Below are 27,520 nucleotides of genomic sequence, written 5' to 3'. Positions count from 1 at the left end.
GGGTAGGGGTGGTGTCCCAAGCCTCTGTTTGCCAGAAGCTAAGAATGGGTGACAGGGAATGGATCACTGGGGGATTACCTGTTCTGTTCATTCCCTCTGAAAGCCCCTGCCATTGGCCACTGTTGGAAGACAGGATACTGGGCTAGATAGGCTTTTGGTCTGACTCAGTATGACCGTTTTTATGTTCTTATGTTTTGTTCTGTTATGCTCCACCAGGAGCAGCACACTATCCGTTACCCTGGGCTCATGACTTTGCAACGATTGAGCCCTTAGATTGTAAACTCTTAGGGGCAGGGATTGTCTGTCACTATGTATGTGTGTAGCATTTAGCACAATGGGACTTTGATTCTAATTGGAGCCTCTAGGAGCTACAGTAATATAAAGAGTAATTTCAAACAAAAATAAAAGATGCCTAATTAGGCTGCAAACTCAAAATGGAGGTGTTAGAGCTTCTTAAAAGGTTTCAAGACATTTTTATAATGGAAGGTGTTAGGGGGAGATGGAAGTGTTAGGCAACCTATCAGCTCCTATAATACCAGTTTTTGTAGGAGAGATGAAGGTTGGTAGATGGAATATGGGGCTGTGATGTTTAAATTTACTTTTGTTCATATATTTCTATGAGAGACTAAATGGGAAAAGCTTCTTTATATACAACCATTAGGAAATTCAAATATTCATTGTCTGTTATGTACCTTTCTCCTGGTCTTCTATTCCAGCTCTTTTGTAAAAGCTTCAAAGTACTATTATATGTTAAAGAAGGGTTTCATGAATTTTAGTTACATGTTTGATATGCAGTCCAAAATGTAAGGATGACTTTGGAGTTTCCCATGTTCCAAGCAAGTATATTTCCAATATGCAAAACTTGCACACTCTAAGAATATGAAAACAGCTAAGAATGATTGAAGAATGTGATAACTGTTCTGTAGCCATACTTTTTTTTTGCCACCCAAAAGCACACATCTCCATCTGTTTTTATATAACTTTTTTCCCAATAATCTTAAAGGTCTTAAGGGAGGTGAACATTTATATTTATCATACACATTATGAATGATTGAATTGGGATTGTTTGAAATTAGAATATTTCTCTTTTTATTATTTTTAAGCAAATTTTTGGTGAGGGTTTTAAACATCAAAATGGAAGCTTTGTCACCTAATTTAAGAAACAAGTAAATGTTACACCAGTCTCTCAACTTGATGTTCATTCACAAGTTTAGTTTACAATGAGAGATAGGAATACCACTACTATGGAAAAACACTAGGTCAGCATATTTGAACATTTTAAGCCAATATTGGTAATTGCCTTTCTATCAAAGTATTGAGCAGGAATAGTTTATTGGCTTAGTTTACACATTATTCAGTTTGTGGAAGGGATTTTGATGTTCCAGGCTACTTAAAATAAAGAGGCATCTTACTAAAGGTTCATACTAAGGAAAAATAGAGAATTGTATCTAATTCCCTGTCTCTTTCTATATTGAACTGGAAACATATTGTTTGTCTGTCTTTAGTTGCAGACATTTAATACTACTGGACCCTGCAAAGATGTTCAAGACTTGACAAATGGTGTTGCAATGGCACAAGTACTTCATCAAATGTAAGTTGACAGTTAAGTTCAAAAAGTATATATCAAATTACTCTGCATTCTTATTTAGGTTTCATACTTTTTTTTCCAACGTACCAGATATGCAGAATAACAATGTATATCTTCCTAGAAAATGCTACGTATCTCAACTTGTATGATGGGGTGTTTATAACTGAGTGAAAAAGATGCCTTTACTATGGGGTTGATACTGACCGAATATCAACAACATGACAGAGTGGATGGTTTGGAGTAATTTCTCCACCCTCTTCTCCTCAGAGCTTTGGTTTTGTTTTTTTAGTATAAGCATAGTTGAAGCACAGATTTTCCCTTATCTCCTATAGATTGTTCAGAATTAATTTGCTGTGGAAATTTGATTTATTACAGAATATGTCTGCAGTATTGTTGTAGTTGTGTTGGTCTCAGGATAAGAGAGAGACAAGATGAGTGAGTTAATATCTTTTATTGGCCAAGTTTCTGTTGGTGAAAGAGACGAGCTCTTCTTCAGGAGCTTGAAGGCGTGTCTTTTTCACCAACAGAAGTTGGTCCAATAAAAGATACGCACCCATCTTGTCTCCTTATTACAGAATAGTCTAATGGGAAAATGTTTTGGGAGCGTACATCTAATCTTTGGTGTGTCTTGTTCATGGTGGAAAAAAATGATCTGGAATACAAACATTAGGATCATCACTGTTCTCTTTTCTGTCTGTGTCTTCATGAATTGTTTTTGTTTTTTCAGTTAGTTAATTGGGATAAATTATCCCATGAATACTGCTATTGGGAATGTAGGAACTAGATGCAGGTCAGAATGTGCAAGGAGTACAGGATCATGAGTTCTCTTTGACACCATTTTCATGGATATCAGTGCTTGAGTCCTTGCTCTACTTTCCTTTTAGAGAGAGGAACTGGAAATTCAACCTACATGTCTTTGTGTAGTACTGCTATTGGGTCTTGACCATTATGTTTTAAGGGTAATCTGGGAGCTTCTATAGTTCAAGTATTGAAGCTGTCATGGGAAAACCCCTATTTAAAAAATGGGAGAGATATTAAAAATATTTTTCTGTCCTGCCAAGATTTCAATAGCAAATTGGGGTTGGAGTGGCAGAGTGGAGTTAAACATTAGTGGACATGTCACTTTGGTGGCATGCCCACTGTTTGAAACTGCAATCAGTTCAGACACAAGATCAGAACATCTTACTGTCACTGAAATAGTGTTATGCCTCTTTACTGCTGGCTCAGATAAGAAAAGAAGGGTTTAATGCGGGGCCATATACTGTTTAAAAACACAGCTTTGATGATTAGCAATTTGATAAGTGTAAGCAGGTGCTTTTCCCAGCATGCTCCAAAACATAGTATGCACATGTTATATAAGGGCAAAGATAACCACCTTCTTAGGGTTTGGCTATAACAAAATGATTCAACGTGAAGTTACACAACTTTAAGCCCAAAATTACTCCTTGGGTTTGGCTACTCTTAGGGTTGCTCCCTGAGGACTGTTTTGCCTAGATCCTCTGACCAAAGGGGCAGCACCCACCTCTGTATCTGAGCTGGATTAACAAACTGCACCTACCACAGTCAGCAGAGATTAATTAGCATCTTCCTGCAGTAACTACATCCTCGCAGTTTGACAACGAACTATTGATAACTGCTGTTTGAGTGCGGGGTCTCAACTAGTTCTTCACCCACTTTATAGTAGTTTCATCTCAACCACATTTCCCTAGTTTGTTTGTGAGAACGACTTGTGAGACTCTGACAAGAGCCTTATTAAAATCAAGATGTATCATATATCCTGTTTCCCCTTCTACACTAGGCCGGAGACTCTGTCAGAGAAAGAAATTAGGTTGGTTTGGCATAATCTGTTCTTGACAAATCCATGCTGGCTATTCCTTATAACACTGTTATCCTCTACATGCTTAAAAACTGATTGTTTAATAACTTGTTCCAATATTGTTAAAAGGTTCCATTGGTAAACTAATAGCATGCATATGGACTGGTCCTTTAAAGTCTCTAAATGTCTCTTAATGCAAGCAAGATCCATTCAGTGGGACAACATTATATTAGTGGCTCTGAAAAGAAATACAAAAAGTTATGTAAAATGACAATCTAGAACAAATAACTTTTTTCTTTCCTAATTCTTTTGACTAATTAAATTGTTATAGCATAAGTGCATAAATATGTTAACTCTAACTGTAATTGCTGTAGCTATCTTTTGTCAGTTCAGATTTTTGTTAACTGTTTAATCTAAACATAAACATGATTTTTTTTGGTCTGGTACAAAGCATAAATACTAGGCACAGTAAAGAAATATTTTAGATATTTATGTTTTAATTTTAATTCACTATATCAGGAACGGCCAACCTGAGCCTGAGAAGGAGCCAGAATTTACCAATGTACATTGCCAAAGAGTCACAGTATTATGTAATAAATTATATACATGTGTGTGTGCATGCACACACAATCATTGTATAATTTGATAGTGTATATTTATTATGCATTTATAATGTATAGTTAACGATAATAACAACTTGTCTTAGTGTTTTACTTAGTTGGACTTATGGCAATCTTTGCTTTCAACAATTCCCTTGAAGTTTGGTTTATGTTCAGTTGTGCTCACACACAGCAGTTCTCTTAAGTGGCTGGCTGTCAAAATGGATCGGTGCTTGGATTTCACATGTTTGAATGTTGAGAAAGCAGACTCACAAAGATAGGTCAAGGCAAACATTGAGATTAATTTTAGGGACGCACCTCTGATGTTGGGGTATTTATCCTTTGGCACAGATTTCCAGAAAGTAAGGGTCCCCTCTGTCTTCTGAACACATTTGACTCTGTCATCTTTCAAAAGTTCTGTTATTTCCATCTGGGATGTTGCATCATCAGTAACTAAAGGGATCTTCAGACAGTCGGCTTCAGCACTAAAAGAGTCAATCAGAAATCTGATTTGAGGTCTTTTCTGCCTCAAAACTGTCCTTAAGATCTTTAATCATGCTTGCATATCTAGTTGTGCTCAGTTTTAGGGGTTCTGCTTCATCATCTTTTGATCTGTCTGGAAGTTGTGACATTGAGGGAAAGTGTGTCTGCTCTCCCTCAAGCATTTGTCTGTGAAACAACTGCAGTTTGTTCATGAACGCAAATACACTTTGCACTAGATCAGACAGCAATCGGAATTTTCCTTGTAAGTCCACATTTAGTTTATCCAAATGCAGCAGCACGTCTGCAAGAAATGTTAAATCTAGAACCTACCCAGGATCTGTAAGCTCAGGGTGTATTCTTTGCTTCTCCTCCATAAACAATTTTACTGGTTCTAGGTGCTTGAAAAAACAGGAAATAACTTTACCTCTCAAGAGCCATCGAACTGTGCAGTGAAATGGCAAATCAGCAGGGAAGTTGTCTTCATCCAGTTCTTTGACTAGATTTTGAAATTATCTGTGATTGAGTGCATTTGAGCAAATGAAATTCACAATGTGCAAGACTATTTTCATAACATGATCAAATTTGAGATTTTTAGTTACCAGTTTCTGCCGATGAATAATACAGTGGAATGTCCAAAATTTGGGAAAGCTCTCATCACACTTACAAAACCCTACTAATCCATTCACAGATCCCTTTACAGAAGTGATGGGGCTCCATCCATGTGGGGAAGTGGTATTTCGCAACTAGCAACATCAATGCCTCCTTTAGATCTCATCCGAGAGTACTGCCCTTTAGTAGGACAATATCCAGGAGTTCTTCTCTTACGACACAGTCATCAGACATAGTCCAGACAAATACTGATAATTGAGGTTTATCCTGTACATTGCTCGACTCATCCAAAGCGATGCTCAAATACTTACACTGCTGAAGTTGCAAGTGCAGTAGCCATTCAATGTCACTGTTCAAGTCGGAGATTCTGGGTTCTGTTGTGTGGCATGAAAGCTACAAACCAGAAATTTTCTTCTTTAGATTCTCTCGTTCTCTGGTGATCCCAATTGAAATCGCATCCGTGAGGCACTTTTTTATAAACTCGCCTTCAGAGTAGGGCTTTTTTGCACGGGCTATGTGCCAGGCCATATAATAGGAGGCTAATGTTACAATCTGCGCTTGGTTGGCAAATCGAGTGACGAATTGGGCTTCTACATCTGTTTGTTTTTTCAGAATTTTCAGTTTTAAAGTGTGGAGTTCAGAACCTTTTGGGAATTCTTGATCCACATGTGCATGGCTAGAAGCAAGATGACGCTGCATGTTTGAAGATTTGAACTTAGAGACACGTGTCTAGCAAAAAAGACACACGGCCTTACCATTACATTAAATGAAAAAGTACTTATGCTTCCACTCCTGTTGGAAGCCTCGATTTTCATCTGTGTATTTTCTTTTCCGTTTGCACTTGCCTTCCATTGTTAGATGGTGTAAGAAAAATTTTGATTAAAAATTTCCACACCAGCTAGTAGTCACTTGCTACTTTATTGAAAGAGACCAGGCTCCAGCCAGCGGTTCTTGACACCTGGCTCTGCCCCAGGCCCCACCTCCCACTCCACCCCTTTCATCAAGTCCCCACCCCAAACCCTGCCCCTTCCTGCCCTAGTCCGCCACCCTCCCCCAGTGAGATGAGTCCTTGCTCCTCCCAGAGCCTCCTGGTGCGAAACAGGGGCAGCAGGCAAGGAGACAGAGGAGAAGGTAATGGGGAAGGCTGCACACCGGGTCCTCGTTCTTCCCTCTCCCAGCGCCTCCCGCCGCGGACAGCTGTTTCACGGCATTGAGATGGCTCAGGGAGGGAGAGGGAGGAGTGAGGACGTGCACCCAGGCGCCCTCCCAGAGCAACCTCAACACCATGAAACAGCTGATCATGTTGGGAGGTGCTGGGGGATGGAGGGGGGCTGGGTGTTCCTCCCCCTCTCTCCCAAAGCCGCAACGCCACGAAACAGCTGATGATGGTGGCGGGTGGGCGGGAGGGACAGGCGCTGATGGGGGGAGGTGTTGGCAGGTGGGAGAGGTGGGGGACTGATAGGACTGCCGGTGGGTGCTGAGCACCTACCATTTTTTTCCCCAGAGTTGGCTCCTGGGAGGAGCCACATACTTTCTTTTGAAGAGCTGCATGCGGCTCCAGAGCTGCCGGTTGGCCATCCCTGCACTATATTCTTGAAGCCTCAAAATTCCTTCTGCCCTGCAGAGTGGAGTGTCTTCACTACCTAGCTTTGATGTCTTGTTCAGTAGAATTCACTCGCCAGGACAGAAAATTTCCAGTAATGTACCTCTTCAGATACTGTAGTGAATTTTCTAATATAAAACTTACGCTAGAAGTCTGATGTCTCATTTGAATTATGCCATTTTAATGTTTAGTAAATACAGTTTACTTTTATTCTAGAGATGTTGCCTGGTTTGATGAATCATGGCTAAGCCGTATTAAAGAAGATGTTGGTGACAACTGGAGAATAAAGGTACCAAAAATGAAAGTTGGCAAAAACTGTTTGCAGTCGCTTAGGATGATGTTTCCCGAGTTTATCTAATATTATTATGTTACAGTATTGGGGGTGTTTGTCAAAAAGAGCAATAATTAACACACACATTCAAATTGTATGTAACTGATTTAAACATATTTTACCACAATCTATGCTTCACATGCAATTCCTTTCTCATCTTAATTCTCTCCCAGCATCATTACATATTTTTCTCATAAAACTACTGTGTAGATTTTTAAATGAAAATAAAATGCAGTCAGATTAAACTTTGGGGGTTTTTTAGTCTGAGAAAAGTAGCATATAATCAATGTTATCTTTTATATACTGTTAGGCCAGTAATCTGAAAAAGATTCTGCAAGGAATTATGGACTACTATCATGAGGTATGGAAAAAACAGCAGTTTTGTTGGTTTTGTTCATATAACAAATAAGGATTGGTCTCTGTCACTAAAATTAATCCTGACAATAGAATAATACTAAACTGTTCCTATAATGATACTCTTTTTGTGAAATGTGTGTTCTAGCATGGTATAAAGGAAAATTCTCTCAATAGAGAAATACTGAGGCTGCGTATAAAACTTGTTTGGGTGGAGTGATGATTATTTCTCAAACATGCTATGACTTGACCAAGTAATGGAAACTCTGTTGAACTCAACACTGTGAATTTACACTATCTACTCCATTATGTTTTTAGCAGCAGACATGTTTGGCCAGCTGCAAATGAAATTCTCCACGGCCTGATTCTGCTTCTTTACTATGACATTAATAATTGCATATCCTGCAGAAACATACTTGCTGCCATATAAGAAGAAAGTGAGGTTTTTGATATTGCATATTTAGAAAAGCACCCTTTGGGAAGAAGTGTACAACCTTATTTGGCTTTAAAAGCTAACTAAGGCGAGGCCTTATAAGTATTTGGATGAGAAGTCCCTGGGGGGAAAACATCCTGTGAAATATGTTGTGGTGCTGCTCTTAGGTTCTGCTAATAGAAAAAACAGATTCTCTTAGCTTTTAATGCAACATTCTGAATATATTTATTTGCAGTTTTTTAAATAAGCAAGGATAATCTTATTTTTGACATTTAATCACTTACTTTTCTCCACAGTAAGCTTTCAAAATCTGTATTTATTTTTGCCAGAATCCACTTACTCATTGAATAATTTTACTTTACTCGTGACTGAGATAGTCACTTCTATTCAAAGCTCCTTATTGTTACTTTCCAAAGTGATCTCTTCGGCTGAAATTTCTAATTTCTGTTCTAAGACCCCAGGCAAATTGTTCTGGAAAACTTGCAGGGAGGGGGCAAAAAACATGAATAAATTGATCAGACACTTAAATAAATACACATGCAGATTTTGACAAAATAATAATTTGATCACAGTACTTTTTCTGTTAGATTGATTGTTAAGAAAAGGGTACTAAATGACAACTGTTAATACAGCACCCAACCTTGAGCCTTGAAGTGAGGCAGTTTAAAGTTAGGATTCCCAAAATAACCCTTATTCTGCTTGCTTGAACACGTCTTCTTTTTTTTTTTTTAAATAAAAATATATTTAATTCTGTGATTATGTGCAGGATAACCACCTTCCATTTGACAAACACAATATAATAATGAAAACAGACTAGTTTTTTATGTCCTCTTCTTCCACTAAGTTCGTAAATTGTGTTTATCTAAAACAGTGGTCGCCAACCAGTCCATCATGATCGACTGGTTGATCCTAGAGGATCTCCCAGTCGATTGCGATCTCCAGCTGTGCAGCTGGGCTGCCACTGAGACAGGCTCCCTGCCTGCCATGGCCCCACGCCACTCCCGGAAGCAGCCAGGGCGGTCCACTGCCCTGGGGGTAGGGGTCTCCCTCCACACACTGCTTCTGCTTGTAAGCACCGCCCCCGCAGCTCCCATTGGCCTGGAATGGGTAGCTGTGGCCAATGGGAGCTGCGGGGGCGGTACTTGCAGAGAGGGTCAGCGCGCAAAGCCACGTGCCGCCCCCTCTCCCGCCCCTGCAGTGGCACGTTGGCCCTTTCCAGGAGTGGCATGGAGCCAAGGTAGGCAGGGAGCCTGTCTTAGTGGCAGCCATGCTGCGCCACCGACTGGGAGCTGCTGGAGGTAAGAGCTGCCCGGCAGGAGGCCACACCCCAGCCCTGAGCTCCCTACCGGAGCCAGCACCCCATACCGCCTCTTGCACCCTTACCCCCCTCCTGCACCCCAAGCCCCAGTCCTGACCCTTCTCCCAGAACCAGCACCTCCACCCCTCCTACACTCCAGCCCTGAGTCCCCTCCCAGAGCCAGCACCCCATACTCCCCTCCTGCACCCCAACACTCTGTCCCAGTCTAGAGACCCCTCCTGCACCCTAATTCCCTCCCAGAGCTTGCACTCCTCACCCCCTTCTGAACCCCAACCCCCTGCCCCAGGCTCAGCCCAGAGCCCCTCCCACACTGTGAAACCCTCGGCCTCAGCCCGGAGCCTGCATCCCCTCCCGAACCCCAACTCCAGCCTGGTGAAAGTGAGTGAGGGTGGGGGAGAGCAACTGACTGCGGGGGGTGGCCAGATCTTTTTGCATGATGGATGAATATGTATATGAATGCTAAATCTTCATCATGCATATAATTGAAATGCCAAACTTATCTTTTATATTTTACAGTTTTTAGGTCAGCAGATTTCAGAAGAACTTGTTCCTGACTTAAATCAGATATCTGAACATTCAGATCCTACAGAGCTGGGCAGGTTACTGCAGCTTATTTTAGGTTGTGCAGTCAACTGTGAAAAGAAACAAGGTACATGCTGTTTTCACCTGTTGAAGAGATACCTAGAAACAAAAAACCTCCTCAGGCAACCCTTACTTTAGGAAATAGCAAATAGTAGCACACATACAAAATAAGATGGAATTAATGTCACATTTAAAATATACTTTCTGTTCCCGAATCAAACAGTAAGTGTTAGCCTCTTTCTGCTAATATGTTGTACAATATTATTATCATAAACTCTTTGAAACTGGAGTTTGTGAAAACTAATAATAACTTTAGAAAGTGTGTCTGCATACAGGTTCTTAGCCTGGCGTCAAATATTTATCTTTAAAAGTGGACTGGAAAGTGGCTTTTACATTTATCACTTATACTATATACAATCCCAGATTGATAACAAAATATGTGTCCAAGCATAAAGTTTGCAGATGAATACATTTTAAAACTAATAGTTTAAACCAGGGGTTGGCAACCTATGGCGTGTGTGCCAAAGACGGCGCAGGAGCCAATTTTTAATGGCACGCTGGAGCCTGCCAGGACTCAAGCGTGCCATTAAAAATCCTGCCCAGCCTGGCCCACTCTCCTCTGCCCTCTGCTTCCCCAGCAGGGGCAGGGAGCAGAAGCATAGTCGAGCACACTGGGAGGGCAAATGGCCCCACTCTCCCGGCACAGCAAGCCGCGAAGTCTGCACTCCCGGGCCAAGCGCAGCAAACCGCCGGCCCCTCCCCTCCCTTCTCCCCTCCCCTGGAGCCCTGCCGCGGCAGGCAGCGCTCTGGGGGTCGGGGCTGCGCTCTCCCGCGGGGCAGCGTTCGGCTCCACGGGGAGGCAGACATGCTCCCCGCTCAACTGGAGGGGCAGAGCTGTGTGATCCCGCGGAGCAGCGTATCTAGCTCTGTGTGGAGCTTCATGGTAAGGGGCCTAAGGGTGGGAGCAGACAGGGGACAGGGAGCAGGGTGAGTTGGATGTGGGGGTTGTTAGGGGTGGGGGTCTCTGGAGGGGGCAGTCAGGGAGCAGGGGGGGTTGGATGGAGCATGAGAGTCCTGGGATTTGTGAGGGGGCAGGGGGTGGGTAGGGGTCAAGGCAGTCAGGGGACCGGGAGCAAGGAAGGTCCGGGGGGGGGCAGTTAGGGTGGGGGGGGGGTCTCTGGAGGGAGTGGTCAGGGGACAAGGAGCTGGGGGGTATATAATCAGGAGTTCTGGGGGTCCTGTCAGGAGGTAGGGGTGTGGAGAGGGGTTGGGGTAGGCAGGGAGCGGGGGGCGGGGTTGGATGGGTTGGGAGTTCTGGGGGTCCTGTCAGGGGGCAGGGAGTGGTTGGATAGGCATGGGAGTCCCGGGGTTCTTGCTGGGGACGGCGGTGCGGATAAGAGTTGGGGCAGGTAGGGGGTAGGGTCCAGTCTGGGGACAAGGATCAGGGAGGCTTAGATGGGGGTGGGGCCCTGGGGGGGCATTTGGGGGCAGGGGTCCCAGGAGGAGGTAGTCAGGGCACAAGGAGCAGCGGGGTTGGAAGTTCTTAGGGGGACAGTCACCCAGCCCTCTGCCCCGAGACTCCCCCCCACACACACACACACCACGCCCTCTGCCCTGAGCCCTGTACACCCCCTAGGCCCGTGCCGTGAGCCCTGTACCTTCCTCATACACACCCAGCCCTCTGCTTCACTCCTTCATCCCCCCCGCAACCCTAGCCTTGACTCTGGCACCCCCACCCATACCCATTCCCCCCCTGCCCTGACACTTACACCCCCCCACACACATACCCAGCCCCTAGCCCTCTGGGTCCTGCCCGTCAGCCCCGCACAGCCTGCTGCTGGTCTGGGGTTCTGGCTGATGGATCCTTGCCAGCCGGGGTCCCGGCTGCAGGCCTCGCTCAGCCCACTGCTGGCCTAGGTGAACAGAATCCCAGACCAGCAGCGGGCTGAGTAGGCCGGCAGCGTAAGATCAACATTTAAATTTCATTTTAAATGAAGCTTCTTAAACATTTTGAAAACCTTGTTTATTTTATAATACAACACTAGTTTAGTTGTATAATATATAGACTTATAGAGAGAGACCTTCTAAAAAACATTAAAATGTATTACCGGCACATGAAACCTTAAATTAGAGTGAATAAATGAAGACTTGGCACACCGCTTCTGAAAGGTTGCTGACCCCTGGTTTAAGCTATCTCTTATTTATCTGTAAAGGTCTAAGGTGATTGCTTTTTGTTTGTTAATGCTCCCATAAGCACCCATTACAGTGCAGGAAAACACTTTGATTATTCAATAAAAAAAATAGTCATTTAGTTAAAGTCTTGCATCAGTGAGTATTTAGAAAGCAAGGTGGTATCATCCTGCATTGAGAAAGCATTAGTGATGACATTTCATCTATCACACTTCATGTGCTATCTCAGTGACAGGATTTTCTCCACCAAAAAATTTGAAAACTCAAACCAACCAAATAAAGCTGACATAATAGGGTCAAATGTAAACTTTGGAAATGTAAATATTTAAAGGCTTTTCACTCCTTTGTATATACTGTAAATTTTAGAAGTACTAATGGTAAACAAGATGTTAAATTGTTCTTAATATGTCATGTGTTGCAAATTTTACAACTTTCATGCTGGAATGAAAAGCCTTAGTTTGAATTTGGTCTCTTGTGAGTTTAAATGAAGCCCTTCTGTCTTAAATAGTAGTTTAATTTTGTGTTGTGAAATGCTGTAAATAGAAATTTACAGCTTTTGTTATGCATAACATAAGCTTTGACACACCAGATGCCTTTGTGGAAAAGGTTGCATTGTAAAGCTTTAGATCTGGTCATTCTTTCTTCTTTTTTTCTTAGTTACTGCAAAATGTTTTTGACTGCTAATATTCTAGTCCTAGGATGTTCAAAGGGCCAAATTCTCTCTGAGCTATATGCGTACCTCAGAAGGAAAAAATTGTCCTTAATCTAATCTTGCAAACTTCCATATGATGCAACCTGTTGAAATTATATGAGTAAACATATGGGAGAATTGGGCCTACGTATATAGGGCCTCACTCCATATTTACTAATATGTCAGCGTCACTGAAACTATTCTTAATAAGATCAATAACTTTTTTGGAAATGATTTGTCATAGACTTATCATGTTCTTTGTTGTACATTGATATCCACTTTGTGGAAAGGGCAGAACATATGCCACTTCAAGCCATTTTACAGTAAATGTCATTAGTAAATTATTGGAAATACTTTTTCTCCATTACAGAACATATACAAAATATAATGACCCTAGAAGAGTCTGTTCAACATGTTGTTATGGCTGCTATTCAAGAGGTAAGTAAGAATTCATGTATAAATAGCCTAAAACTTTCAACAGGAAAGCTTGAATGTAAATATATAGAGCCAGATCTTTACTCCCTGCCCCTCTTCCCTCTCCAGCTGTTTTGCATTGATCACCAGCAAAAGAACCAGAAAGCTTCCTTAAAGGCAGTTGGGCATTCCCCTTATGTCTTGTAAACAGCTCTATGCTATCTGTTCTCAATTCAGCTCTTGTGCTAGAGCACACTTTGTGTTCTGAGGATCCTCACTTGATTGTTGGTCCTTAGAGGGCTGTTAAAAGCAGATGGAAGTTATGGCAACCCTTAAGCTGCTCTGACTTCTGCATGGGACCAGCTCTCCTGAACTTTTTCCCATGTTACCTTACCTACCAGTTCTCTGAGTTTGGTGAAGTCTGTTTTACTTGAAGCTCTTTGATTTTGTTGAGGTTGGTCCTGATTTAGTTGGGGTTGGACTAGATAACCTCCTGAGGTCTCTTCCAACCCTAATCTTCTATGATTCTACTAACACCTATCCTACACTGAAAATATATCCAGTAATAAAACCTAATACAACTTTAGTTTCAATAGTTGTGTTTAAGGGTATTAAGGGTTTGTGTGATTAGCAGAATGTTGTTTGCTACATATTTTGACTCATTTAACTTTTCTTCTGGCTAAAGTCTGGGTCTAGCACTGACTTTTTTTTTAATCAAAAAATTTGAGTAAGAGGCAGAGCTTATTAGCTGTGATAGTTGGCAAACACAGTATCCAGTACTCTATACTAGTCTTCCAGTTGTTCCCTCCATGCCAGTTGATCTAAGCTGTCACACTCCAGTGTTTCTGATAATGCTGGTTAAACTCATTGAGTGAACAGCTGTCTCGATTGAAATTGATGAGAGTTTTGGTATTGATTTCAATGGGACCAACCCATCAAGCTACTATACCTGTTTTGTTAAAAGAACAGAGTACTTTCTCTGTGTACTGTAGATTTGAATTAATAGTTAAGTGTAACAGTGTAATACTCAAATACTAACTGTCACAGTTTCAGAGCAACTGCATCTGTATTCCCCCTCCATGTTCCACCAAAGGCATCCACTCTAAGCTTCCAGCCGTCACCTCCCTTGCATGAAGACCCGCATCTCACTCTCTCCTGACTGGCTGTTCTTTTAGGCATCATAGTTCCCTGCCTATATTGTTATCCCCAGCAAGACAGTGTCTGCACTTCGTTGTTTTTTTTCCCAGAAGCATGGCTCACAATCATAAGTTTCTTTAATCTTAATATGAAAGCATTACAGAGAAAACATATTAAATAATAAAAGAACCTTCGTGCATGCTAAAAAGTTTACCAGTGGTCACCACCAACTCCAGACTCAAGCTCTGATAGGTTTCAGTCCTTCAGAACCCACAGCTGGGTTTTCTCTGTGGTTGCAAGTTCATAGCTGTCTCAGATTCAGAACTCTGGCTCGGCAATTCACCATTTCTTAGTATACTTCAGGCCTTCCATCTTCTGTCTCCGGGAACAGATAATCAGCAGACTTGGCCCACTCATCAGGGCATAGTTTCAGAAGGCTGAGTTTTTGCATAAGCAGAGGTAGGAATTTGCATTAACCTCTCCCTACGTATTCCCCAGAAAATCCACTTCATACTTGCTGTCCCAAAAGTCCATTCTTGTGTGGCACATTTTCAATATAATCCTTTGTACTCACATCTCCTTAGAAAAGTTATGTACGTCCTGGTTCACAATAATACATAAGCCATTCATTTAATACAATGGACCCCAAAGATACTTAACTTTAATTCAATACGGTTTCCCAAGGATATGCAGGAAACTGCTGTATCTGTCACACTAACAACTACAGAAGGTAAATTGGGGAGAGGCAGAATCTAATTTTTTATTCAATAACAGAAGCCACTAGCTCTACAGTATATTTGCACTATTTTAATCTATGTGCCATTTTTGGTTTTTAGCTCATGAGCAAGGAAATACTGAGTTCTGTCACAAGTGATACATCTGGTGAAATGGAACAACAGGTAATTGCCTTATGTTTGTTATAACAGTCAAAGCAATGTTAAGAGTTTCCAAAATAGTTTATTCACATCATACCGTGCTTATAAATTCAGAGAGTAGACACAAAGGTGCCTCTCCCATCATCTCCCAACGAAAAAAGTTTCAGTCCTTCATCCATACAAATTAACTTGCTTCTTACTTTACCAGCCAGTGGTTGTTTCCCTCAGATCAACTTACCAAAATCAGTGCCCAGACTTGTATTTCACAAAGGGCAGAGCAACATGCTGATGCTACACTAGGAAGTTAGAGTAAATTTAACTCTTTTATCTTTCATTGTCACCCATAGTGCTAGAGGTAGGTGAATGGCTGAGTAAAACAGTGCACATAAACTTAGCTTTTTTTTAAAAGACATGAAATGGCTGATCTTACCATCTCTGTTGCCTGAGTAGAGACTGCAGGAGGATGTGACAGGAAGAGCAAAGAGTAACTGCTATCAACCTCCATTAAGGTTAGAAAGTACAGATGAGTGCATACTGCAGAGAGATCTTGGAAAATATTTGAGTTCTGTGTGAACCCAAACACCAGAGTTCTGTTCTTGAAGTAGGATTAGCATGTAATTTAAAAGCACTCTTTCCCTAAGAAAGAGCTCAGATGCCTCCCCTATGATGACATTGACTTTCCTATAGCTATCAGAGGAAGGATGGTCAGTAGCCTGGTTGGTTATCTTGTATGCGGAAATCTCAGGTTCAGCCTTCTGCCTTGCTGCAGATTCTCTCTGACCTTAGGCAAGCAAGTCACTTCGAGTATGTCTACACCTGGAGGGAAAAAAAACAAAAAAACACACAACCAAACAAAACCAAACACCCTTGTGGCAGCAAATCTCAGAACCTGGTTCTATAGTTTTGCTGTCTGTTTTTGCAGCAGAGATGTGCCTTACTCTTACATGTCCCTCCTTGTACAGACAGGGAGCATATAAAATAATCTTAATTTCAATATATCTAACTTGCATTAAATCATTTTTTTTTTTAGATGAAAAGAGCCTTTGAAGACCTTCAAGAAGCACTAGCAGAAAAAGAAGAACTGAAGCAAAGATGTCAAGAACTAGACCTGCAGGTAAGGAGACATGAACATACTTTTTTCAAATATGTGACATTAAGAAATAGAAGCTCTGTTAAACAGTTGCAAAATGCAATGCCTTTAGAGGTTAAAGTTCTTAGCCTTTTCAGTTTGTACTGAAACAGAGTTTCCACATCCTGAAATGCTTCATACATGTGATTGTTGGAAATATTATCCTTTAATGTAAATCCATACTTAGCTCCCCTGCAACTACTGGAAAATTTATATTGTCAATCCATAGTATGAAAGATTTCTTGGTGTAATATCTTGATATCTTGCAGCTAGTAAGTAGTCACTGTAATACTATAGCTATGAATAGTAAAAATGCTTATAAAAATGTTCCATGCTTATTTTCAGCTAACAATAGCTTTAGCTCTTTTAAAAATATATTAAGAACCAATTCATTATAATGGACTGATTGCATTCACTGAAGGTGAAATAATTGCACCCACTGTAAATGTATGATTGTACTGAATTTACCAAATAGCAAGGCTAGGAAAATATTTTAGCATGTAACTTTTTATGCCAGCCATTTCTGCTTCAGTCCTAAATTGCCCTTTCTCATTCTACTATGATACCTATCATGCATCATTTTGAGAAGTCAGAACTACCACATAGCTGTTACAGACTTCTGTTTGGAGTAGTTAACTTGATGGTAATTCACACAAATCTGGTTGGCCTATCCTCTTTGAATGTCATGACCAGGAGTAGTCGTTAAAAATATGTATAGTTGAGCACGAATATACAAATGGTAACTAAAGTTAATGGAAAGTATATTTTGTAAAATAGGTGTCCATATTTTTTAAATTACACAATACGTATTTGTTCATTTCATTGTCCAGTGGTGAACCATGGTTTCAGCATAATGTATGTGGTGTTGAAATGAAGTAGGAGACAGCCAATGTGACTCTGAGGGATCTGAAATGAGGGTGAAGGAAATGAGTGAGACGTTCAGTTAATAAACATCCTGCTTTTTAAAAGTGTGTACCATCTCCATGATTGAAGACGGATTAGGCCTTGTTCAGGGAATAATAAAAGACTCTTAAGGCACAGATTTGCTCTAGATCTGCAAATATACAGTAAGTTGGCTTCCCAGATATTCAGAGAATAGGACCTTAAAGTAAGTACTCAGTGAAGAGGTGGGAGAGTGCTGTTGGTTTCTTTTACATCTATTTAATTATAGGCACTTAAATTGTGATATAATCATGGATAAATAAAAAAATATTTTAATATTGCCTCAGATTATTATGCTAACTTTATATCTTATTAAATATTGCCACCATGGTATGCTGCATATGTATTGAAAGTCATAATAATGACTGACCGTTCTCATTTAAACTAATTCTTAATAAATTCACTTGTAAGGTCTCAGTCTTCCTTGATATTTTCCAAGAATATAAGAAAGGTAGGTTTCCTTTACAATTCAGGAAAACATAACCCAAAGAGCACATTCTACTGTTAAAGTGCCAGTTAACTAACACATGCTATATGCTCTGATGTTTGATGAAGTATTAAAATTAACACATCTTTCACTAGAAAGAGCTTAAGGGTTCCATCTTTTAATCCTTGCCCATTTTATGGCTGTTTTAATATACTTACCAACTTAGTGTAATGTTGTGTTCCCATTTGCTTAGCTGTGAACACTTTCAAAATCAAACCAGTTCAGTCACTGCAAAAATGCATGCCCTATATGATGCTGTCTAGGATTTTTTGTGTGTCTGCTTATTAGCTTATGGCTCTTGGACCTGCTTTTTGCACAACCATCCATGGCTGAATGCACGGCCGTGCCATGTTAGTGTGCTATCCAGTGCCATTCTGCTTTTTATTGTTAGTACACAATCCAAATGGGAAATACTCTTCATCCTACTGTTGTTTCTGTTCAGTTTCTATGGGCATAGTTTTATTGAAGTAATCATAACATATGTTTCCTTTTGTTTTCATAAAATCTGGAAATATCAGTTGCCCCTCATATTTATTACAATGCTGCATGTCCCAGAAGAGAGTTTTCACTTATAAAACAAAACAAAAAACGGCACACTTCCGTGGTTGACAACTTTCATACTCTAAAGCAGCTAGTGCTTAAGGGTATTTATAAATCACTTTCTAAATTTTTCAAATGCTCAACTTCTATGTAACAAACAAATTATTTGGTAGCATCTTATAATATATTATTTTGGGTTCTTCTTGGCAATTGGATGGGACCTACAAACTTGTTGATGTGTTATGTGCACTAGGTGGCTGCCCTTCAAGATGAAAAAAGCAGCTTGATGTCTGAAAATGAGGTCATGAATGACAGATTAGACCAGTTAGATGGCTCCCTTGATGATCCAAATACTGTTGTTGCAAAAAAGTATTTCCATGCACAGCTGCAGCTAGAACAACTGCAGGAAGAAAACTTCAGGTACGATATAACTTGCAGCTTTATTTAATCCTCTCTCAAAATGTTGTTGTGTCATATGTGATGGGAGTTTCTTCTAAATATGCAGGATTTTCCTTCTCAGTTCACTTTTCTGTTCACTATTCTGAAAGCTTCTCTCTGTCACTGAATTAATATAAACTATATTTTTAAAGGTATAGTTTAGTGCTTTCCCTTTTCTTTCTACCATTTTCTAAAATATTGTGAGCTCTAATGGGAGGGAGAAAGGCAGGACCAAGGATAAGAACTGAAGTACATGTTTCATGTGGTGATTTGTACTAATAAAAATCCAACATTGGGTCTAAGTGATTCACGCATTCTTTTACGGCAGTTATAAATTAACCAGAAACTCCTTTTGAGTAAAATATTAACACAGTAAACTAACAGATCTGTTCATATGATAGTGTGTGTGTAGTAAATAGCCCCGTGACAATACTTGTTTTTTCCAGGCTTTCACTCTCTTTTTTATTCTGTGTCTGCTACGTTTATGTACTTTGAATATGTTTTACTGTTTCAAAAAGTGAATCATATTAGTTACGTGAACAAAAGATAGGAAATTACATTTTCTTAACATCTTGTTTACAAAAGGCTTGAAGCTGCAAAGGATGATTATCGTGTTCACTGTGAAGATCTGGAGAAACAACTGATTGAGCTGCAACATAGAAATGATGAGTTGACCTGTTTGGCAGAAGAATCTAGGGCCCTAAAAGATGAAATTGACGTTCTTAGGTATGTAGTGAACATAGTTATCATTCAGACTGAAGGTTCTGAATGATAATGCCAAGGCGTCATATTTAAAGATAGACATTTCTGTATAAAATTACAGAGTTTGTCTTACCACAATCAAACTTAAAACTAAATGAAAAAAAGGACCAGAGTGAAAAATAGAACTGGAGGGTGAAATGTAAATTTATGACCACAATAAGTACTCTGGATATCAACATTATTCCGCAAAAGACTCCCACATGAAGCAGGACTAAAAGATACAACCTTTCTCCTCCTGAGGTAGAAAACACAAAATACCCTAGGAAATGAGAATGTTGTAATCATAATGGATTTTATTACCAACAGGATGTTTTTATTGGCAAAGGCCTGCCTTTTCTGATACAGAAAAAGGGTAATTGCCCAAATACAAGTCTCAAACCAAGTGAAAATGAAACTTAACTATTGCATCAGTATTTTAGTTAGATTGTATGTTCAGGATTACAAGACTGAGTAGGGGCAAAACACAAGCATGATGAGAACTCATCATGTTGAGTGCAGTTCAATGTATGTAAACTAAACTGGTTACTAAAAAGTACAGAAAGTGAATATGGTGCTATCATATTTCTAGAAATATAATAATGTAAAGTTACTCTTTTATTGTTCTAACAGATCATTCAATGTAGAATAAAATATATTCCAATCTTACACTGTATCAAGGTTCATAGAAGAGCATCAGGTTAAGTATAAGAGACTGGATTTTGTAATTACTCCTATGCTAATTTTTAACTTTGTAAGATACCAGACAATAAAGTGACTCAATATTTAGTTTAAAGGTTTGTTAATTCTTTTGTGCCAGTAAAATGAAGATCCATTTCTGTATCAAATACCTTGATATTATTTGGACAGAACACTTTCTGTCTTGTATACCTTTTAAAAGGAACTGATCAATTTGTCTTCCTTGGTCATGCCTCCTGGCAAAAATACCCATAGGATAATGATCTCCAATACCTATCTGTATAGTAATATACTGTAGCTTTGTACCTATTCCTGCAAGATAGAGGCACTCGTATTTTGCAGGCTTACACAGCTGCAGGAGCAATCTGTAGCCTAGGGCATAATTCACTTGTATTAACTCCAACACCATCATGAATTTATGGGGCCATTTAATATACTGTCTCTGTCTACAAGGCATATGTCTGCACACACTTTTGTGGGCCTGCACCTCCATAATGATTACTTTTAAAACTAAACTTTGCATTTATGAGTCCATATCAACCCTACAGCTAAGAATTAAAATAACGCATTCGTTTTACACAGAGGACGTAACTCTAGCCTTGGATATATGCATGCATCTCCCTGTCTAAGCTAATTAGAGCCATGCTTGCAGATGGGGGCAGAACTTATTGATTTGCTTTGTTGTAGTTTGTTTGTGTGAAAAATACATCTTACTGTTTCCATAATTTGTTTTTATTCTTGTAGAACTTTTGCAGATAAGGCAAGTAAACTGGAGTCAACAGTTGAAGTGTATCGTAAAAAACTGGAGGACTTGAATGACTTCCGCCGACAGGTGAAGTCTCTGCAAGACACCAACCTGATGTATATGCATAATACAGTCAGCCTAGAGGAAGAGCTAAAGAAGGCAAATGCAGCACGTGCTCAGCTGGAAACATACAAAAGGCAGGTAAGGCAACAACTGTACTCAACATCTTAACTATTCTCAGGTGTATTTTTATTAAATATAATTACAGTTGACTGAACAAAATTGGGCTGCTTGATCTAACAATTGTTGAGGCTGGTGTCAAGACTGTTTATAAAGAAACTTCCAGCTCTGCAATATACTCTCAATCTCCCCTTTTCCCTTCCAAACTCTCACCAACTGGCTTAACTGAGGTCATTTCTTGACCTGCAGTTTATGGCACAGTATGCAACCCATCAGTTCACTGAGTGAAGTAGTGATTAGGTGTCTTGTTTTGTTTAATATGTAGCTGACATCCTCTAGATATGATATACTGTCTTACTGATTTAAAAAATCCTTTTTTAAAATATCTTGTTTTCATGTTTGGAAGTGCACAACAATTTGCTTCTGAAAGTTCCAAACTAGTCATCAGAATTCCTGTGTCTTTCGTTTAAGGGAAAAAATGCTGCTGGCCAAGATGAACCATGGTTGCATTCAGCAAAGAGACACATACATTTTTATTTCTGATTAAATTACAACAACCATAGAAACCTACTTTATTAGGCTTCTGAGACCATGTGAATAACAACTACTTGAACATAATCTCCTTCCTCTTCTTAATCCAGCCCTCTTTTTCCCCACCCATAAGAGTGCCAGAGTTTAAAAAAATTATATTAATAAAATCTTAAGCATTATATTTAGTGTGTGTTCTATCTCATTATCATTCAAGGTCCAGGAGCTTCATAACAGACTTTCGGAGGAGTCCAAAAGAGCTGATACGTTAGCATTTGAATTGAAGCGACTGGAAGAAAAGAATGAAGCTTTATTCAAAGAAAAAGAGGTAAGTCTCATGCATGCATGTTACTCAAACTCACTAGAAAGTCTCTCAGATTTTTTATTTTGTGCGCAGGCCTGGCCAGAATTTTTCACTGTGATCATCTTGAGAATAATTTCTCAGATGCTCTTAGGCATCAATAGTGCTACCACAGGGATGAGACTCAGCACTAGAAATTATATATAGTTGCTTTAATATACTGGTCTTTGTAATTTGGAAATTGATAGGTCAGTATTTGGTATAAACATTATCAGAAGCCTTCAACATTTAACTCATGTCCTGAAAATAGTGTTATAAATGATAGATCTTTCATTCCTGATGGAATGTGCCAACATGAAACAATTTTGTCTTATTTCTACCTTAAATATGCTTTGACCTTTTCTTAGAGACTTATAGTACAGCGTGATGCTCTGAAAGAAACGAATGAAGAGCTCCGGTGTTCTCAGATGCAGCAGGATCACCTGACTCAAGCAGGTACTTTCTTGATGTTTTTTTAAAATAGATTGGTATGTTATCTGGAAGTGAATTTGTCAATTTGTCATGTCTTTTCAGATGCATCTGCTGTAAAAAGTCATGAGAATCTTGCTGCTGAAATTCTACCAGTGGAATACAGGTTTGTTTGGTTGTTTTTTTTTTTTGTTCTCAACTAAAAAACTAGCATTTTGATGTTCTTATAGGGAAGGTACTAGTAAAATGCTTTACAGACATTAAATTAAACTTTGCAACACACTATATAAGGTAGGAAGGTATCCTCATTTTGTAAATGAGGAAACTGAAGCAGACTGGTTAAGAACTTGCCATGGTTATTTGAAAAGTCTGGCAGAACCAAGGATAGGCAATCATGTAAAACTTGCAAAGTGCAGGTTCAGCCCTGAATGGTGTGGTGTTACATGTCTTACTAATACTACAGTAAATGTGTTTTCTTCTCATAGAAGAATTGAAAGACGACTTTTAGAAGTAGTCTAATAGTATTATAGGCTGGGTGGTAACACCACCTATTATTAGGTTTGCTCAACACTTCCCATTATAAGACCCTGTTTTCAGCTGACCAATCTTTAACCTTTTGAACTGAAACTTTATATGCAGGTGTCTGCCACAGGGTTGTGGGTTTATTGGTTTTTTTAAGCTCAGCAGTTTCTAAGAATGAGGCTGAGGGAAGTACGTCACCTTGGGATTCACAGTGAGCCCAAAGGGGGATACTAGGACAGGCTGGGCCAGGAGACTGGGAGTAGGATGATAAGCCCAGGTGGACACTGGGATAGGGTAATCAAGGAGAATGGGACTGAGACAAGAAGACAAAGGTAGGGAAGAGACAGGACTGGGACAGTTTAGAGTGGGGTGTAGCAGAAGGGGTCAAGCTTTGGAGAAACTGGCTGAACTCTGCCCACTAGAGAACACTCCCTTCCAAAGCCTGGAATGGAATTTAGGATTCCTGAGACTTATGCCTTTGCTATCAGCAAATAGCTGAGAAACTCACTGACAGAGTGCCTCATCCCCCTCTAGCCCACATAAGGGATGATTGTTCCTATCAGTTACTCTGTTAGCTCAAGTGGAAGAGGTGTGAGTGTTGGATCTATAGGTTCCAACTTTGCTGATGATCTTTGAAGGTGTCAGTATGACACTACCTGATGAAATTTTTTTTTTTCAGGGTGAGAGGTTGTTTCAGGTTGTTTTTGCTAATACTGTACTATGACACTTGTGTTTATTGAAGAACATTCAGTACACTGGCATCCTAGTGAACTGGAATGCCATCTCTTCTGCAAAGTTACTTTCTTTTTAGTTAGTCAAGAACTATTTATATAAACTCTTCACAGAATGGAGACTTTTTGTTTTTGACCCATAGAGAAATGTTTATTCGACTGCAGCATGAAAACAAGATGCTTCTCTTGCAACAAGAAGGTTCAGAAAATGAACGTATTGTAGAACTCCAGGAACAGCTAGAGCAAAAGCATCGGATGCTGAATGAACTGGAAACAGAGAAAAGGTGATTTTTTTTCCTGTTGTTTTTCTTTTTTTATCTTCTTTTATAAACCTGAGAGCAGTTTGGAGTAGGCACCAGTTAGACAAAACAGCAGCTAATCGCACTACAGAGAATAATCTCAGGACTGAAACCTTAGAAGGGAGGCAGTGTGACTTGCCTTGCTGATCCAACACTAGTTGGAGGTAACCACTTGTCCTGTCCTTTGGCTAATGGAAGCATTGATGCAGTCATTACAAAGAGGAAGGGGTACGGAAACGACAAAGAGCGTAGAAAGTGTAAACCTGCAAAAAAAGATGTCAGCAGGCCAAATATGGCTGCTCCATGCTTTGGTATTCTTTGAAGAGGATATTCTTTAGGACTCATCTTTGGTAGTCCTAGAGTGAGTGAAGAAATCGGTCACCATAGTTTTACATTGCTCAAACTGTAGACCTTTGGGCTGGGGAGCCAGAGTTGTGGTACTGGGTGAATTTCTCCACTGGTTAATGGTGAATGAAGTTTATCTTAAACTACTCCTCAATTGTTATAGCCTAAGTTGCTAAAACTTTTAAGAGTACTGCAAACACTTTTGCTGAAAACCTATGAATATGCGTGTGAGATCCACAAACAGGAGACTATATGTAGGCCACTTTAAAATGTTCCAGTCTTATTCCCTCTTCATTCCCGCACGTTTACAAGGGGTTTTTTTGACTGGGATTGAAACTTTGCATTGTCTCAGCCCAAAAGCTAAGGTTTCTTCAAAACAAAATACATCAGCTCATACAATCTTACCAGACTGCCCAATAAAGTATCCAAATACTTAATATTTTAGTATCAGATAAATCATCTGCAGCAGGAAGGGAAAAATGCAATCTTCTATCCACCATTTCCAAGAAGGAAATTTTCCCTGCTCAGTTGGGAGACCAGTGCCATCAACATGTGAAGTCTATGTCTTTGTTTAAAAAACACACTAGCCCTTATGTTTTTAAAGATCATCAGTCTCATTAGTTTTCATGCCTGTTGTTTAGAACATTGTGGGCACCAATTATATGGACAAGAAGCATGTCCAGTTCACTGCTGCTTCTTTGGGAAGCTCCAAATACAGACCAGCATTGGAGGCAGTAGAGGCTGTGAGGGGTTAGAGTAGTATACACCCTATGTAACAGCCAGAAGCAGGTGAGAGAGAGAGTAGTAGAGACACTCCCCATTGTTAGAAGCCAGGAGGCTTTATGGTATGGGGCAGAGTGCTCAAGGTAATAGCAAGTAACATCCCTTGTCCTTCAGCCAGAAGGGGTTAGGGTGGGGAGGAGGGACTTCAAATTTATTAGACTCCAAAAGCTGATACTGAAGATGAAGCCCTGAAATAGAGTCTAGGGGCAGCACTCGGGCAGGAATCCCAGCACTTTCTCAAGTATCACAGACACTTCCCTTCTTTCTCGGTAGGCACTGTCCACCACCTACACAGCCCTTCCACCCCCTCCAAAAAAGTAAGTTTTAGCCTACGGACTACTAAATGTCCAGTAAATGTTCCAAGCACCTGCCTTCAACAACTATCATTAGGTCTGATACACAAACAAAATATATATTGACTTCAGACACTTCCATTTTGTGTAACCTTACTGAAGAATTATAACCCAGATGTGTAGGGGAATAACTTCACTCTACATATCGTGATTATTAGAAGATGGATGAGTGACTGAGTTCTTTTACCTTCTAACAGGCTAAGCAATGAGCGTATTGGAGAGCTGCAACAACAGATTGAGGATCTCCAAAAGACTTTGCAGGAGCAAGGATCCAAGACAGAAGGAGTAAGTGAAAGCTAGTGGTTCTCAGACTTATTGCAGGTGGAGACCTCTGACCAGTTTTCTCAAAATTCTTGTGTTTTAGTGTCAGACTTTCTTTAAATATAATAAGAATGGTGCTCCTTCTCCCTTTCAGTCTTGCTGATGCTGATAATTATTGTAACAACAACAAAGCTGTGACTTGGTGGGGTTTTTATTAGCCTAAGAGATAGTAATTTGCCGCAGGAAGAATAAATCCTTTGTTCAGGGTTTGGGTCCATCTTCCTTGTGATTTTTTTTTTTTTAAATAGACAAAATAAAATAAAACTTTCCTGCCTGATAAGTCTGTCGACAGTCTAGAGCAAGCCAAACTTTACAGGAATGGGTCCACAGCATCCAGACACAGGGAAATTCAGTCTCTCCAAACTGGAGAGCCGTGAGTCCCCTCAGAGCAGCAAAGTCCCAGCTCAAAAACTTCTATTTTAAGCAACTTAAAAATGAAATGCAACTTTTCAAACCATAAAATTTAAACGCTTCCGTACACTCTGTGAGAAGAGAATAGAGCCAGAATCCGAGGATCAGGATGCAGAAGAAGGAAGGGTTGTCTGTAGCATGCCGCCTACATTTCCCCAACTCTGCTGAACACCCTTTTTTGGAGTTCTTGCTCCATAGGTGGAAAAGCAGCAGAGCTGTTTAAAGCCAGTCTTACTCTTCTGAATAACTTTTCCTCACTTAAACTTACATGGCAAAGTGTTGCAAGTTAACTGTCACAGTATGCTCACAGGGATAATAGCTGCACTGTCTGCCATTCTGCTCCTGCCATGATGGATCCTTAGGGGGCTTCCTCTCATAAGAGGGATGGGCCCTGAGGGCTCATAGATAAGGCAAGAAAGGACCATTGTAGTCTGTCTTCCTGTTTAACACAGGCCATAGAACTTCATGTGAATTAATCCCTGCTTGAAATAGAGTATGTCTTTTAGAAAAACATATCTTGATTTAAAAATCCACTAGGACTAAGGCTACGTTTTAGTCATGGATATTTTTAGTAAAAGTCATGGACAGGTCACGGCCAGTAAATAAAAATTCACAGCCTGTGACCTGGGGTCCATGACTTTTACTAAAAATACCTGTGACTTAAACTTAGGCGGAGACCACGGATACTCCAGGAGTGGGAGTGGTCCAGGGGCACCACAGGTGCTGGGGCAGGTGGCCTGGAATCCCCGCTGGTCCTGGGGAACAGAGACCCTTGCTGGTGTTGTGGGGTGGGTTGGTGGGGCTGATAGTGGCTCCCTACCCGGCTCAGTGTCCCTGCAGCTCCTAGGCAGTGGAGGGGCACAAGTATGTCAGCTGCTGCAGCTCCCATTGGCTGGGAACAGCAGCCAATGGGAGCTGCGGGGGCGGCTCTCCCCAGCCCCTCCACCACTTAGAATTCCACACCCCAAGGTAAGTGCCCCCCGCATCCCCTAGCCCGAGCCCCCTCCCACACACCCAAACTGGTGCTACTGGTCCAGGGGCTGCCCTAGCCAGAATCCATGACTTCTATGACAGACTTGTAGCCTTAACCAGGACCCTTGGTAAATTGTTCCAATGGTTAATTACCTTCACAGTTAAAAATTGTGCCTTATTTCTAGTCTGAGTTGGCCTAGCATCAGCTTCAAGCTGTTGGATCTTGTTATACCTTTTGTCTGCTGGGCTGAAGAGCTTTTTATTATAAAACTTCTGTCTGCAACGTTGGTATTGGTAGATGGTCTTAACAAAGAGAAGGTTGCAGGAAGCCTTGATCACAAAACAGATTTACCTCCTCAGAATCTTTCACTGTAAGACATGTTTTATAATGTCTTCTGTCTACCAATCCCCTTCAAAAACACGTTTGTGTGATGTAATCCTAAATAATTACAACTATAGTTTTTTAAACATTTAATTAAAATTAACAGTTTACGTTTGTTTTATTTACTTGCATCCTTGCTTTCAGGAGTAGTAAATTCAGGTTATGATTGATAAGTCTTGAAAA

At 40.4% G+C, this 27,520-nt stretch overlaps 1 protein-coding gene across 3 annotated transcripts in view; it reads left to right on the top strand.

The window, feature by feature from the left end:
* Nucleotides 1–27,520, top strand: part of HOOK1 (hook microtubule tethering protein 1) — a 194,895-nt gene that overhangs the window by 7,999 nt on the left and 159,376 nt on the right. For all 3 annotated transcript variants that reach the window (XR_007775432.1, XM_050962002.1, XM_050962003.1), the window contains exons 2-16: nt 1,506–1,591; nt 6,915–6,987; nt 7,340–7,390; nt 9,651–9,783; nt 12,968–13,035; nt 14,985–15,047; nt 16,054–16,137; nt 18,375–18,541; nt 19,145–19,285; nt 20,741–20,942; nt 21,667–21,777; nt 22,158–22,245; nt 22,324–22,384; nt 23,615–23,755; nt 25,449–25,536. Coding sequence is in view for 2 of the 3 variants with exons in the window: in XM_050962002.1 (XP_050817959.1) it covers nt 1,506–1,591; nt 6,915–6,987; nt 7,340–7,390; nt 9,651–9,783; nt 12,968–13,035; nt 14,985–15,047; nt 16,054–16,137; nt 18,375–18,541; nt 19,145–19,285; nt 20,741–20,942; nt 21,667–21,777; nt 22,158–22,245; nt 22,324–22,384; nt 23,615–23,755; nt 25,449–25,536 (1,557 nt within the window). In the remaining variant the exon portion in view is untranslated. The remainder of the gene's footprint in view (nt 1–1,505; nt 1,592–6,914; nt 6,988–7,339; nt 7,391–9,650; nt 9,784–12,967; nt 13,036–14,984; nt 15,048–16,053; nt 16,138–18,374; nt 18,542–19,144; nt 19,286–20,740; nt 20,943–21,666; nt 21,778–22,157; nt 22,246–22,323; nt 22,385–23,614; nt 23,756–25,448; nt 25,537–27,520) is intronic.

The sequence above is a fragment of the Gopherus flavomarginatus genome, chromosome 7 (genome assembly GCF_025201925.1).
Source record: "Gopherus flavomarginatus isolate rGopFla2 chromosome 7, rGopFla2.mat.asm, whole genome shotgun sequence".
NCBI classification, from domain to species: Eukaryota; Metazoa; Chordata; order Testudines; family Testudinidae; genus Gopherus; species Gopherus flavomarginatus.
This window is presented reverse-complemented; position numbering and strand designations above follow the sequence as displayed.